Source organism: Sardina pilchardus, chromosome 2 (assembly GCF_963854185.1).
Source record: "Sardina pilchardus chromosome 2, fSarPil1.1, whole genome shotgun sequence".
Taxonomy (NCBI): Eukaryota; Metazoa; Chordata; class Actinopteri; order Clupeiformes; family Clupeidae; genus Sardina; species Sardina pilchardus.
The window spans coordinates 36633103-36648047 of record NC_084995.1 but is presented as its reverse complement, the minus strand read 5'-3'; the positions used below and the strand labels follow the sequence as shown (position 1 = coordinate 36648047).

Below are 14945 nucleotides of genomic sequence, written 5' to 3'. Positions count from 1 at the left end.
TTGTTCATTCACAAAGATCCTGGTGGTGATGGTATCCCTGCCCGGATCCCTGGCCCATGCATCCTAGTGACCCATTACCTTCCAGAATTACTAATGGATTACTAATGGACAATTTATTCCCTACACTGGACTATTTGAACCTTCTGATACTACAAATGACTTTACTGACCCTAGGCAGATGGGTTGGGCCCTTGAGTCGTGGATCTGTCTGAGGTTTCTTCCTATAGCCTATGTATCTCCAATTCTAGGGAGTTTTTCCTTGCCCCTGTTAAGTCTGTAAAACGCCATGAGACGTGTAATGTTTTGGCGCTCTATAAGTCAAATTAAATTGAAATTGAAATTGGTATCCTTTAAGGTTGGATATTTCCTCAATCTTGACTTTGTTCAGGTGGGCAAGACACAATGCAACCATAGGATGTCATCAGAAAAATGTGCAGTGGTCTTTTAATTGTTTTCCAGAGCTGTAGATAAAATGTGAGTCTGAGCCTTCAGACTCTTCCCTAGGTTTTCAGAGGACTTGTGGAGAGCCTCCTCATCAGATATAGCCAATCTCTGAAACTCTAGAGAGAAGGCCGGAATCTTGAGACATGAAACCAAGTTCCTGACTCATTGTGGTACCAAAAAAATCCCATGGCTAAATTCCCAACCTGGTTCATTCAGCTGGCCCCTTAATCGTCCTCCAGCGTAACAGGCGCTCATTTATTCTCTCCACCCCAAGCTGGCGTGTGGTGTGTGCTCTGGCGCATAACGGTTGCCGTGCATCACTCAGGTGGGTGCTACATTGGTGGGGATTAAAACGCTACATAAATGCAATGTGTGGCTTTTTGTTGTTGTTGCTGTTGTTGTTTTTGTTGTTGTTGTTGTTGTTGTTGTTGTTGTTGTTGTTGCTGCTGCTGCTACTGTTTAAGACTCTCCAGAGGACTGTTTATAGAGAGCATCAGGCTACACCCACTGAGGTACAAACTGCAGGTGCATATATCACTCTGGACACTCTTTCCAGAGCATTAGACTGCTCTCCTGCAGCTATCACGCTTTAAATTATGAAAAGAATATTCATTGGTAGACACTATAGGAGTAGGCTATAATACAGTAGTATAACCATTTTTTACTTTTAAAATGTATTGTCTTTAATTCTTTTCTGATTTTATTTTCATGCAGCGAGAGATGCACAAGTGTCCAGGATATCAAGTGGCAAATAGTATGCATAATAATCTTCAAAATAATGAACTATAAATGTGGAGAGAAGGCTGTTGATGGTCAATGGGTTAAAGTGATTGTCTTTCTCCCATTGTGAGCGAGGGGGTCGCTCTACTCCACTGTGCTCCCCAGTCAATCTGATGTGCCAGTGCCTGATGGCTTATTTCGATGTAAACACAGAATTCTGATATAAACATGCTGACACATTTAATGCTTCTTACTAATTAGTGTGGGTTCTGTTCTGTCGACTTGCTTGTTGTAAAGGCTTTTATTAGCCTATTGTCTATTTTTACAATAAGGATAATTGAAGACCCATATGCATGCATTTTACGTTATGCATTGTGCATTTACCGCCATAGTTCATGCCTGCATGCGTATGTTTGACAGACAGACAAGGAGCCACCCCTCTCTGCGGTGCCGGTGTAAAATATAAATATATCCCGGTCCCCCCACCCCTCCTGCAGAGTTCGCAACATCCTCACTGGCCGCTGCTGGCTTGTACCGAGTGCACCATCGGCACTGTAAAACTGGACGGATGTATTAGGAAAAGCCCATACTAACCCCCCTTTTCTTTTCTTTTTAATTCTTTGGGGGGTCCATATCAGATCTTCAGCTGTCTGACTGCCAGTGAGAAGCGGACGGAAGGTCAGTATTTAACAAGTGCACCATTTAAATACTTCGTAGCGCGATTAAACATTTTCCCAGCAGCTCCGAATGTGTGGGCGTTTAGTGCACTGCAGCATCATTTACATCACAACAGTTACTGGTATGCACTTTCTCGACACACTTATTGGGCTGTATTAGAGAATGAAATATTATTTATTCACTTGTGATCTCATTTCAACATAGTACAATAATTGTAGCCTCTCGACATAAGCGCATTAACCAGCCAATTAATCATGCATGCTTTCATGGAGATTTACTTTCCATTTAATTCATTTCATTTCATTTTATCCTAGTTTTTTATTCATTACTTAGTTTTTTTAGATTGCGCTAATTCGTAGGGCTACTTCAAACTATTCCCTGATGCGTCTCAGGATCACATAGCTCTGCAGCTGCTGTACCGTGGCGGAGCAACTGCTCATACTAAAATAGGAAGAGGCAGTATCGCACAGCTGACGGTGCTCTTTCGGAGGAGCTGTGAAAGGAGGCACTCCCATTTAAGTAACTGACTTTCCTCGGGCCACCTATCCTGAGAGGATTACCAGTCAAATGCCAATCTTGATAAACAGGCACAAAAGATCAACCTAACTTGCTCAATTGTCAGTTACAGGCTTAGTGATAATTTCCTTTCCTTGCAATGTATTTAATCGAAAAATAGTGTTTTGCTGTGCTGGCAAGACGAATGGGCATTTCTAGATTACCATGCAGTCCAAAAATCATTTGAAGATCATATTGCTGGGCTCTCTCAGAAGGCTATCCAAAGCTATGTGTTGTTATTGGGGTTAACGAGATATGTGTTGAGATATGACCTGCCTGTGTTTGCCTATCACTTCATTCATTGTGGAAAGTCTAGGCTATGAGACAGACTTTAATATATTAATGGGATGTGATGTCATTTGGGCCTTATTTCAGTTTTGAACATTTGAATCCAATTATTCTAAGCAGATTTCATTTATCCTGTTTTGCTTGTTGCCACCCTTCCATCTCCACCAACTGAATGGAATGTGTTTTTTGATAGGCTACAAAACAATCAATGAAACTTGCTGCCTCTCTTAATAGTTTAACCAGTAGAGTGGAGGCATTGGACATGTGTTACACAACAGCTGATTTGTCGCCTATGTTTGTAAAACTAACCCAGCAGGTTAGTCCTGTGTGTTTGGTGCTAAAAGTCTGACCATGGGGATCAAGTCTGCTCTCCCCAAGTATGAGCTGTACTGCTACATAGCCGTGCTGGGCCTGGCCTTGACGTGGGCAACTAGCTGGATCATAGAGGCCTCCAGTGGTGAGTATTACCTTTGTTACGTTTTGTTTCGCACGTTCTTTTCAAATTCTGGATATGTGGCAAAACAATCAGAAAAAGGCTTTATTTGTAGCTACAGTTGGTGTGAACATGTAGCCATGTCTGTGCCTCCATTGCTTGAAAGGATATATAAAGATATGAGAGTCATACATTTATCTCTATGACAGGGTAATCATCAAAGTAAGACATCCATGGAAAAGTCCCTCTGGATGCACTAAATGTGCCACTCTATTAGGGGTGCAGTAATCTTATCTGCTCAGTGAAGAATCTAATTAATGCTGTCCCATTTGTTCAGTGGAGGAAAAAATCTAGTTCACTAATGATTGTAATTTTATCTGCAAAAGTTATTCTGAGGGGGATGTCTCTATCTGATTCCAAAACACTAAGAGAACAGATGCTGAATCTATCATAACATTTAGATGTGTTTATATTAGATTTGGATGAATGTTCATAGACATGATATTATATTACACTTTTAAGATCATGTTTGACTCAACATTGCAGAGATATGAAGAGAAGTACTTCATAGGGACTGTCATTGGAGGACCCCCCCTCCCCCCCCCCCTTCCCTCCCAATGTCCCCTCTGAAGTCAGTATCTGTTATACATGGCTGTAAACAGTTACGTAGCAGTGATTGGCTTCGTTCTGACTCTACAGTCAGTACTAGCACAGCATTGGTCTCCCCTCCTCTAAATGTCTTCACTGATATGCCCCTCTACGCTGACACAGCTCACGTCACATCTAATCAAGCTCCACAGTCCGTGCCTGACCTGACCCTCCAAATCTGATATCCCCAGGTGATTATTAATTCAATAGCTGCCACAGAGATACAGTCTACTGGTGAACAGTTAACACATCATAGGGAAGGAGTACAGTTGGTGTCTGGACCTGTTGTGGATGGTGTATCCCATTGTTACTGATTATGTAACACATTTTTTTTTCAATGCAAAAGACCAAACAATGGTATAATCCAAAAATAGATTATGGTTTGGGGATTACGGTGGTAAGTACAGACAGCATTGCCTGGTGAAATGTCGGTTATGCAATTATGCAATGCTACCAGCATCAGCCCAGCCGGGTTTCCACCAAATTGTATCATCTTTATCTCTTTTTTACAAAGAAATACATAACATACATCTTTCTTTACTTGCAGAGAATGTGGGCAGGAAAGTGTTTAAAAGCAGCGTCAAGCCAGGATGGAGTTATTTTGGCAGGAAAATGGTAATCATAATGACCTTAAACAGATGCACTTCTCCTTGTCAGTATCACTGTGGAAGCCATGCAGCAACACATTTCTGAACAGCTTTTGTCACACATATTCAGGTGTTATTTATTTACGGTGTTGGATTCATCATAGCCTCATTGTACTTTGTTGTTTTCAAGGATGTGGCTGATTTTGAATGGGTGATGTGGTTCTCAACATTCCGCAATCACATCCTCTTTGCCCTATCTGGTCATGTGATCTTTGCCAAGATTTGCTCCATGATCTCCCCTAAGGTAGGTGTGACTAAACATTTGTGTGCATGTGCATGGGCATAGGTTACTGATAGCAATGATGTGTGACTGTGTAGATGACTCACTATTCACTATTCAGTTTTGGTTTCATTTAAAGGTTGTGTTTGAACTTAACAGCCAATGATATTACATCCTTCCGTGCTCTTGCAGGACAATGTGGATGGGCTTGGGTTGTTTATGGCTGGGTCTGAACTGCTCTGTTCATTTCACATTTACAGAGCCAGGGCTGTCTATAAACACAGCAGGGTTTTTTCATTTTTTTTACCACAAACACTATGCAGACTTCTAGTGCAATTCATTGAATTTGGTAAAACATGACATGGGATTAAAGTCATGAATAGCCTATTTGATTGGAATCAGTAGGATATTCATGACTAGCATAGGTCAGCATCACAAAGTTTACTATATGTATTATGATGATCATGAACAGAATGTCAGTAATGTTTTCAACATGTACATTTTTGCTCTGTTTCCTGCACTCACTGAAGATTGGTTTTAAGCCAGGCCAGGTAACAGACATTTTGTTAGAAAGTTATATCAATGCCTATTCATCTTTTTTATGACTCATTTATTCATTGTACATGTCCACATTTGCAGTCCTGATTTAATTTCATCTGTGGTGTTAATTCATTGGACCTTGTTTAACCACCCTCTCACACACTTAGATTTCTGTCATTACTTATTCGTTTGTGACAATTAAATACTGCATGTTAACATGACATTAATGACCAGAATAACATGTTTTTCACCAAATATAATCCTTGTTGATAAAAACACACGTGCTTTTTGAATAATCTCCTGGAGTCTACAGAATGCACACAGTCTCCTCGAGAAGTATAGCGCTCTTGTTGAATCAACAGTGCTTGAGTTGAGCTGTGGTAACATGTCTGGTGCTATACCCACAGGACAGGGGTATGGTGTACATGGTGTACGGCCTCTTTGCCATCCTGATCAGCATGGGCTGGTCCTTCATCACGCTAATCCTGGCCCACTGCATCATCCTCTACTCCGTGGCCCTCGTGAAGAGGAAGTGGATCTGCTTTGTGGCAGGTCTCTGCAGTCTAGCCACTATCAAGATCGAGCCCTACGGGTCCTGGCAGGTAGGCGTCTGTTGAGAGATTGTAAAGTCATACCCCCTCTCTTTTACCCATAATGACAGACACAGGCTCTCACTTTGATCACACTCAATGTGATCTTTCTTAGCTAATGAGGAGACTCTGTCCATGATATTTTCTCATGAGAAAATAATAGATAATAATAATAATATAATAATGTTTTTGTGTCCATGTACTTCTCTACAGGCTGGCTTTGTGACCGGATCCTTTGACCTGCAGGACATTCTCTTCTATGGGGGCGTTGGGTTTTCCATCATGCGCGGTATGAGTTTTGCACTGGAGAACTGTGAGAAGAAGGATGGCAACTACACCTTTGTGGATCTACTCAAGTACAACTTCTACCTCCCTTTCTTCTACTTTGGACCTGTAATGACATTTGATCAATTCCACGCTCAGGTAATGCATATTTCACCTCTCAAGGTCTTCTAGAGACCTTACAATGTCAACATCAATTAACACTCTGTGGGATTAAGATCAGTCATATCCCTAATTCATCCGTGGGATTAAGATCAGTCATCCTTAATTCACCCTCCACTATTATATGCAAAAGTGCGTCTGTTTATTTCGCAGCTCAAGGTACATTTTAGTTTTAGAGGAATGCATTTGTATGGAATAATATGGTTTCTAAAACAATGTATGCATACTCACAACCTATTAGATACTTGTCCATTGTCCATGAATAAGTCCTACAAAGTAGGAGGAACACATTGTATTCAGAAGATATTGAAAAAGAAGAATAATTTGTGATTTCATGATTGTACCAAGTGTATAGTGTTGGCATGATAAGGTTGTGCTGTTAAACATACACAGGCCAACAGCCCCAACCTAACTCGTAAGGACAGAGAGATGTGGGACATCACCATTAAAGCTCTCGTTCACCTGGGTGCCATTCTGATGGTGGACGTCTTCTTCCACTTCCTCTACATTTTGACAATCCCAGCAGACATGAAACTGGTGAAGCAGCTCACTGACTGTTCTCTTGGTGCGTGCACGCTTTACACACTCCTAACCCACCGATATCAGATGTCTGTGTTTTGTAAGGAATGATCACAGAGAGTATATCTAACTAAATCTCTGTGGTGTTTTTGCCCACCTTTTCCTCAACAGCTGGTTTGGCTTACTCCAACCTGGTGTACGACTGGGTGAAAGCAGCTGTCATGTTTGGCGTTATCAACACCGTGTCTAGACTGGACCATCTCGACCCACCTCAGCCGCCTAAATGTATTACTATGCTCTATGTTTTTGCTGAAACGTAAGTATCATCCTTTGTGTGAACACTATGCCACATACAGTACATGAAATAAAGCAGTAAACGTGTGATTCAAATGTTTTTTCTTTTTCTTTCCATATTAGGCATTTTGACAGGGGAATCAACGACTGGCTTTGCAAGTGAGTATTGGGAAACATCATATATACATCATTGTCTCTGTCTAGAATACCTCTGTCTAGAATACAGTATGTAAGTTTGCCATTACTTTGGTTCTAGTTGTATTGGGCAGCCACTGATAAATGGAACACTGTAGGTGCCTCTCATGCAGAGTTTATACGTCCTCCCTCGCTCCTCGGGCCTCGATCCTCACTGATCTTCATAAAGAATGATGGGGCGGCAAGAATGGGATAGTCTATCCCTTCTTCTATCTTTCTTTATGTAGATCAGTGAGGTTCAAGGCCTGAGGAGCGAGGGAGGACGTATAAACTCTGCATGAGAGGCACCCTGGGATAAAGAATGTTGTCAATTAAAGATTCAATTATCAAGTAAATGTGCCATCCTGAAGGTGAATTTCCAAACACAGAGTTTGGAAAGTGCTGTTTGCTGAGTCTGATTGGATCATTTTTCTCTAAACACCCTGAACAGATATGTGTACGACTACATTGGGAAAGACCACGAAGGGATTTTCAGGGAGCTTGTTGCTACCATCTGCACCTTCATCGTCACAACTCTGTGGCTGGGTCCGTGTGAGCTTGTGTACATCTGGTCCTTTTTCAACTGCTTCGGTCTGAACTTTGAGTTGTGGGTGGCTAAAATCTGCTCACTGCCACCTATCTCAACAATTGAGGTAAGAACATGAGGAGGAGAAAGCAAAGAGAAAACACAGGTTCCTCTTAATGAATGTGGAAAAATATGCTTGTCTGCTTCTGAGAGGAGATAAGAGCTACGGTGTGGTGTGGTTGTAAATTTCATCATCTTTTCAATGTTTCCACAGCACGGCCTTATGTCTGAAGCCATGTCACGCAGAATCAGGAGTGTATTCAACGCACTGAACTTCTGGCAAATCATCCTTTACAACATCCTTGCCCTGAACAGCCTGGACTTCGCCAAGCTTGTTGCTAAGCGACTGATTGTGAAAGGTAACAAAAGAGTTCGGAGTTTGGTGGATGAATGTGAATTAGAAAGAAAGACCGTGTACACTTTTCCTCCTCTACTACAGTATATGGACCAGTAGGCTAATTTAAACAAAGGTATCTTTGCAACAAAAGTATGTACAGAAATGTAAACAGGTTAACATATTCATGGGAATAAGATGCTTAAACTATGTGAAAGAAGTAGGAAGGGGGAAGAAGAGAATACAAAGGCAGAGAGAGAGAGACAGAAATGAAAAGCTCTTAGCATAGCCAGCGTGACATCCATCCGGACATTTGAGAGTGCAGGGATTGTGGTGCGAGTACAGTCGTGCTCTTTGTTTCCTGCTGCAGGCTTTCCACTGTCCACTCTGGCCGTGCTGTTTGTGACCTACTGTGGCGTACAGCTGGTGAAGGAGCGCGAGCGGCAACAGGCCCTGCAGGAGGAGCAAGAGGCTGTCGAGAAACCCAAGATTGAGTAAAAAAAAAAAAAAAACAAAGACAGTGGACCGGCCAGTCGAGGCCAGTTTGAGCTGTGCCTCACGTATCTCGCTCTCTCTCCCGCCTCTGTGTGAGACTACATACCAAGACCGAGCAGCTCCATCACCCAAGCCACCACCGTGCTGCACAAATCTGTTGCTGTTTGTCTGAAAGAAGGCGTCGCATCATGTTGAACTGTGAATGGCCCTCAAGTGCACTTGCTGTAGATAAACATCACCTCTCCTTGGACTGAAACATGATCACACAAGCACAACATGCACACATCCAAATGCACACACACACACACACATACTTTTAACGTTAATATGAAAGCCTTGCCAAATATTTTATGCAGATAAGTTATAATAATATATTGTATAATATATTAAAATTATAATACACACAATTGTATGGCTGTATGTCTGTTTTTTGTTTTGTTTTATGCATGCAAATTTAAAAGCAAGTATGACTCCACAATACTGTAGCAAGCGGAAAACGTACTATGCTTAATTGTATCTGTTTATGTTTGCTTCAATTCCTAATAAGCCCAGATTCGATAGATTTCTCACCTGACATTATAATTCAATTTATTAAAATGATCAGACAAAGGTACAATGGTTGCTTTCCAGCTGTCATATCATGGATCCAGTCACCTCCCTTACCATACCTGAATGTCTGTATCTATTAATATGATCGAGTTAATGTACTCAACTGCAGAGGAAAGTGCAACTAATCTGCTGGGAATATCTGTAAAGCACAAGAATAGTATGATATCCTACTTAAGCTCCCTTTTGCTCAGCTGCTCATAGATGTGGAAGCTACACTGCTATTCAACATGGATACCCATGACAGGTGATCAACATACAAAGATAATACCAATACTCTTTTAAACTGAATTAAAGCAACACTAAAGCACTTTTACTCTGTCGCAAGAACGCTATTTGTTTATCCAGCAAATAAAGATGTCCACAGACAAGGTAGAGTAAGTTGCATGATTTTATGAAAGTATGATGTATTGCGACATTGAAGCAAGTCAAATTTGTAGGTTCTTATGTCTCATTCCATCATACTACAGAACCGCTACCTGATCTGGTAAACTTACATAGTGCGGCTATAGCTGATAGAGGGCCGCAAAGTGAATGCAGAAGTGCCGTTCATCCTGTTACGAGTTGATGAACCACTGATATGATTTTGGGAACATTATTTTAAGGTACAAAAAACTCTTCAGTGTTGCTTTAAATGAAAGTTGGTTAATTTGTTGATTGTATGTTAATGATATAATATAATACAGGTTAATAATCATATCACAACTACCTATTAGATCCAGTTTATCAGTAATCTTTTTCGCACAAGTTAGACCGACAGTTCTAACTTGTGACATGGTGTGTGAGGGGAATGTCCTGGCGTGTTTCTAAAATAGGGCAGTGTGCTCATATTCTAAGTCATACTGTCACACACACACACACACACACACACACACACACACACACACACACACACACACACACACACACACTTGCTTTTGACCCACCATCATTTCCCCCCTGTGCGGGTAGATTAACTCTGACATTTGACATCACTCAGGCAGGCTCCAGTGCTCTGCGTGGTAAAGAGGCGCGGGCTGAGAGGCCCTCATTAGAGTGGACCCTGTGGGGGGATATTCTGGTGATATGGGTCAGCCACTCAGCCTGCTAACCTCCAGACCTGCCCGGTATCAGCTCAGTGGCTGAGATTATAACGCTCTCGCTCAGATCAGATGGCTGCCAGGCCAGCCTACTCTCTCTGACGCACACACTGACTCAGGCTGTTGGACTCTCTGAGGGTGCACGGTTACTGTCACTGTAGGGACATTTAATGATAGGCTATGTAGTTCTAGATTTCCCTGATTCATTCTTAATTGATATTCATCTTATTTTTTCATTTTGCATATTGAATTACAGTGCCAAAGACTGAATATGTGCCTTACAAATACTTAAAGTCATCATACACAACATGGTAAAATACCTTCCAGCTAAGACCACAAGGGGGCTCCAGTTGTCTTGATGGCAGAAGACATTCAACCCATTTCCACTACACGTATCTTAATATGTTCTTTATCTAATGAATGTCAGGAGCGTATATCCGACTCAGAGATGTAAGACTGACACAAGACCCATTTCCTATTGGTTCGTCCACATTGATACATGCAAGCCAACCGTGCTCTAAAGACCGGCCTGAAGACCTGATACTCCCCGTGGACATGCGCCTCAGCTGGTCAGCTCTAGACTGCGTAAAGATGGAGGATGGGCAGCTCAAGTTACAGCCTCTCCAAAATGGACTCCTAGTAGTTTTGTGAGTGGGAGTCTATAAATAAATACAGGCTAGTGGGTTAGCTGATGGCCAGAGACAGCTGATGAGTGCATTCACTCTGACACACTCTGGCATGGTCTGTACAGTTGGACTCTCTCTCTCTCTCTCTCTCTCTCTCTCTCTCTCTTTCTCTCTCTCACTCCCTCATTTGCTATCACTCCCTCTTTCCCTCCCCCTTTCTCTCTCTCTCTCTCTTTCTTTCTCCTTTCCTCTGCCATTTTCTGCCTCGCTTTGAGTTGAGCTGTTAAGTCTGTTCTGCTGTGGGAAGTGACCAGGACACTCTCCTGTTGAAGTGTACACTCACAGTGCCAGCCAAGTCTGTACCAGCATGGCGGTGGCGGGAGTGGACCCGGTGGAGCAGCCGCGCATGTACCAGCAGACCCTGCTGCAGGATGGCCTCTGCGACCTGCTGGAGAGCGACAAGTTTGTGGACTGCGTGCTGAAAGTCAAGGAGCAGGAGTTCCGCTGCCATCGGCTGGTGCTGGCCGCCAGCAGCCCCTACTTTAAGGCCATGTTCCTGTCCAACTTGGAGGAGAGCAAGAAAAAGGAGATCGTCCTGAAGGACGTGGACCCCAGTGTCATGGGCATGGTGTTGAGGTACCTCTACACATCTGACATCAACCTGACGGAGCAGAACGTTCAGGATATCTTCATGGTGGCCAACATGTACCAGATCCCCTCCATCTTCAGCGTTTGTGTGTCCTTCCTTCAGAGCAAGCTGGTGCTGAGTAACTGCTTGGCCATCTTCAGACTAGGGCTGCTTCTGGACTGTCCACGCTTAGCGTCTGATGCCCGGGATTTCATCTGCGAGCGTTACGATCTGATTGTGCGAGACCAGGACTTCCACCAGCTGGGCCCGGGCGAGCTGGCGGCCATCATCACCTGCGACTCGCTCAACGTGGAGAAGGAGGAGGTGGTCTTCGAGTCTCTCATGGACTGGGTGGGCTACGACAAGGAGGACAGGCTGAAAGACTTGCCTGACCTGCTGCACTGCGTGCGCTTCCGGCTGATGTCGGAGGACTATTTCACCAGGAAAGTGGAGGGACACAAGCTGATCAAGCCCAGCACGGAGCTCAAAACACAGCTTCAGCTCATCAGGGATGCTCAGAGAGGAATATTCCCGAAGCCCGTGAAGACGCAGAAGGGACCGGAAGGCGAAGAAGAGGAGGAGGAGGAGGGTATGCTCCCCGGGATTCTAAATGACATCCTGCGCTTCGGCATGTTCCAGACGGAGCTCATTCTGATGGTCAGTGACACTGGGACGATAGCGTACGACCCGGTGGGAAATATATGCTACATCGCATCCACATCTACTGAGGTGCCAAAGAATCACTCCAGTCTGGTGACCAAAGAGAATCAGATTTTTGTGGCGGGGGGCCTTTTCATCGATGAGCAAAACAAAGAGGAGCCCTTGACGTCCTACTTCCTGCAGGTGAGACAGCTTTCATATTCAGAGTGCCTGTTTTAGGGTTTAAACAAAAATGTCTCGAACAAAAGAATATATCATACAGCGACAAAGCAAGACTCGAAGAACGTATCATACAGCGACAAGTCATTCACAAGCCACGTAAATAATGAAAATGGGTGTAGGCAGACAGACAGATAAGCAGACAGACAGAAAGATAGAGAAGACAGACACGATCTTGCTTTTGATATTGAAATATGTCCTCAGCCAGCTGAAAGCTGCCTCTGTGGTGCGTCAGCTGAATATCAACAACATGAGTGGTAGCATGAGAAAAGAACCGTTGGCAATAAGAATGTTTGGTAATTGCTCAGACTTGTTTTTGTTCTGTGACTCAGTTTGACCCAGTGAGTCGCGACTGGCTGGGGATGCCCTCCATCCCTGACGCCCGCTGCCTGTTTGGCCTAGCAGAGGGCGAGAACTCCATCTTTGTTGTGGGAGGAAAAGAGCTGAAGGAGGGAGAACATGCTCTGGACTCCGTCCTGATCTACGACCGACAGTGAGTAAAGAACTGTCCTGATCCGAACTGTCTCGATCATCACGACTCTTGTACTGCTTCATTCCATTGTAATCCAGATTGAATCCGTATTTTTCTTTTAACATCATCAGCTTGGGTGCTATACGTTTTATTTGAGTGTTTTATTTATTTTCTTTTGCGCAGATCTTTCAAGTGGGGAGAGTCGGATCCTCTTCCCTACACAGTGTATGCTCACGGAACAGTGTCGCACAACGGAATGGTCTATGTCATTGGTGGCAAGTCTGAGAGCAAGTAAGTGTCCTTAAAACGCCTCTGGATTCAGTAATTGGGGATGAATATGGAAATGTTTTTAAAAAGCAAGGATTTAGAGATGGGACCTTGATAATTATTCAAAATTGAAATTGTGTCAACTGGGTTACTGCACAATATAACAACAGAACACTAGTAGGGGTTCGCTTACAGGCTTTGGAAAATGAACTCTTTGCATCAATTCATAATTGTCTTCATCCTTTATGACAGGAAGTGTTTGAAACGGGTCTCTGTATATGACCCCACGAAGTTTGAGTGGAAGGAGCTGGCCCCAATGAAGACCCCTCGTTCTCTGTTCGGTGCCTCTGTGCACAACGACAAGATCTATGTAGTGACCGGTGTTACTGATGACGGCTTGACCAGTAGCGTTGAGGTCTATGACATCGCCACTAACAAGTGAGTGACAATCCCTTGTGTCGATAAAAAAAAAAAGAAAGACACAACATAAGGAAGGGAAATTTCAGACTCAGACTGATGTTGATCATGGAAGCTAAAATGTGATTTTGTGCAGTAAGAATGTATCTGTGGTCCCAGAATGGTAAGTACTGTACTGTAAGCACACCTGCTCCACCTGTCCTCAGGTGGTCGGAGGGCGTAGAGTTCCCGCAGGAGAGGAGCTCCCTCAACCTCATCACCCTGGGCGGTGCGCTCTATGCTGTGGGCGGCTTCGCCATGATGCCCAGCGAGGACAGCGAGAAGCTCGTGCCCACTGAGATGCAAGACATCTGGAAGTGAGTGACTTCATTTGCCCTCCCGAGAGTCATTCTAAAATACATACAGTACACACATAAACACAGAGGAGTTTTAACAGATGAGGTTAAACAGGTTTAAACATAAACATGTGGTTCGAAAGCAAGGTAATTGACTATATAGACATCAATGTTGTTGACACTATAGCAGAACTCAAGCTGAGCACCAGCTACTTGAATCAGTTATCCAAAATGTTAAGTGCGGGGAGCTAATGGATTGTTGGTGTAACCGTGGTAACCCTGGTGCCTCTGGCAGGTTTGATGAGGAGGAGATGTGCTGGAACGGCATGCTGAGGGAGATCAAGTACGCCGAGGGCGCCACGATTCTCGGGGTGCGACTCAACGTCCTGCGTCTCGACAAGCTGTGATCACCATGACGATGACCTCAGGGTGGTCGCAACATGTCAGGAGCACAACAGAACAGCAGCAATGGAACATGCAGGAGAGTCCACAGTCACAAGAGGCTGTGGTGATTTGGACTAGCATTATATCAGAGAGGGTTAAAGCGGATCTTTGATTATTGATCTTTGTGTCTTGGCTTGAGTTGTAAAATGGCTTCCTAGATGTGCTCATCCACTTCTTTAGACACATACCACTGGGGCAACATTTTGTTGCATGGGACTGTTTAAATGAATCGTGAAACAAAAGATTTGGAATATGAAGCTGCAAAAAGTATGATCTTCATGCTGGAGCTCCCTGTTAATGTTGTTCCCAGGTTCTAACAGTAGAGGGAGAGAAATAGTCAAGTCATGTGAATTTGACAGGTTCTCTCTTAAAATCATCTAATTTCTGCTACACAAACAAAAATTTAAATTCGTGAAGGGAAATTACTTTTCCCGTGTGTGTATGAGTGGGTCTTTGCTATTTGCTTACTAAGTGATATGAATATTTGGATATTGTGAAAGTTAATGTTGTTGTGATTGTTAATTACTGTAAGAAAACATTTTACTACCATGACAAAATGACATTAAATATGACAAGACCATAT

General features: G+C 43.3%; 2 protein-coding genes across 4 annotated transcripts; both read left to right on the top strand.

Annotated features, from left to right (window-relative positions):
* The first annotated feature begins 1673 nt into the window (after window positions 1–1673).
* Window positions 1674–9077, top strand: hhatla (hedgehog acyltransferase like, a). Of its 3 annotated transcripts, none has more exons than XM_062556704.1 (13): window positions 1674–1842; window positions 3002–3142; window positions 4314–4381; window positions 4544–4657; window positions 5164–5184; window positions 5581–5775; window positions 5977–6186; window positions 6601–6772; window positions 6898–7042; window positions 7144–7179; window positions 7646–7847; window positions 7995–8139; window positions 8485–9077. In XM_062556704.1, exons 2-13 carry the CDS (start codon window positions 3037–3039, stop codon window positions 8610–8612), a joined length of 1542 nt encoding a protein of 513 aa, XP_062412688.1. In that variant the 5' UTR covers window positions 1674–1842; window positions 3002–3036; the 3' UTR covers window positions 8613–9077. The 3 variants fall into 3 exon arrangements, with proteins under 3 accessions (XP_062412688.1, XP_062412678.1, XP_062412695.1); XM_062556694.1 differs by having other exon boundaries at window positions 2999–3142; XM_062556711.1 differs by lacking the exon at window positions 5164–5184 and having other exon boundaries at window positions 2999–3142.
* Window positions 9078–11111: 2034 nt separating this feature from the next.
* klhl40a (kelch-like family member 40a) lies at window positions 11112–14945 on the top strand. The gene is made up of 6 exons (XM_062529342.1): window positions 11112–12391; window positions 12760–12920; window positions 13083–13190; window positions 13419–13604; window positions 13790–13939; window positions 14214–14945. Exons 1-6 carry the CDS (start codon window positions 11288–11290, stop codon window positions 14323–14325), a joined length of 1821 nt encoding a protein of 606 aa, XP_062385326.1. The 5' UTR covers window positions 11112–11287; the 3' UTR covers window positions 14326–14945.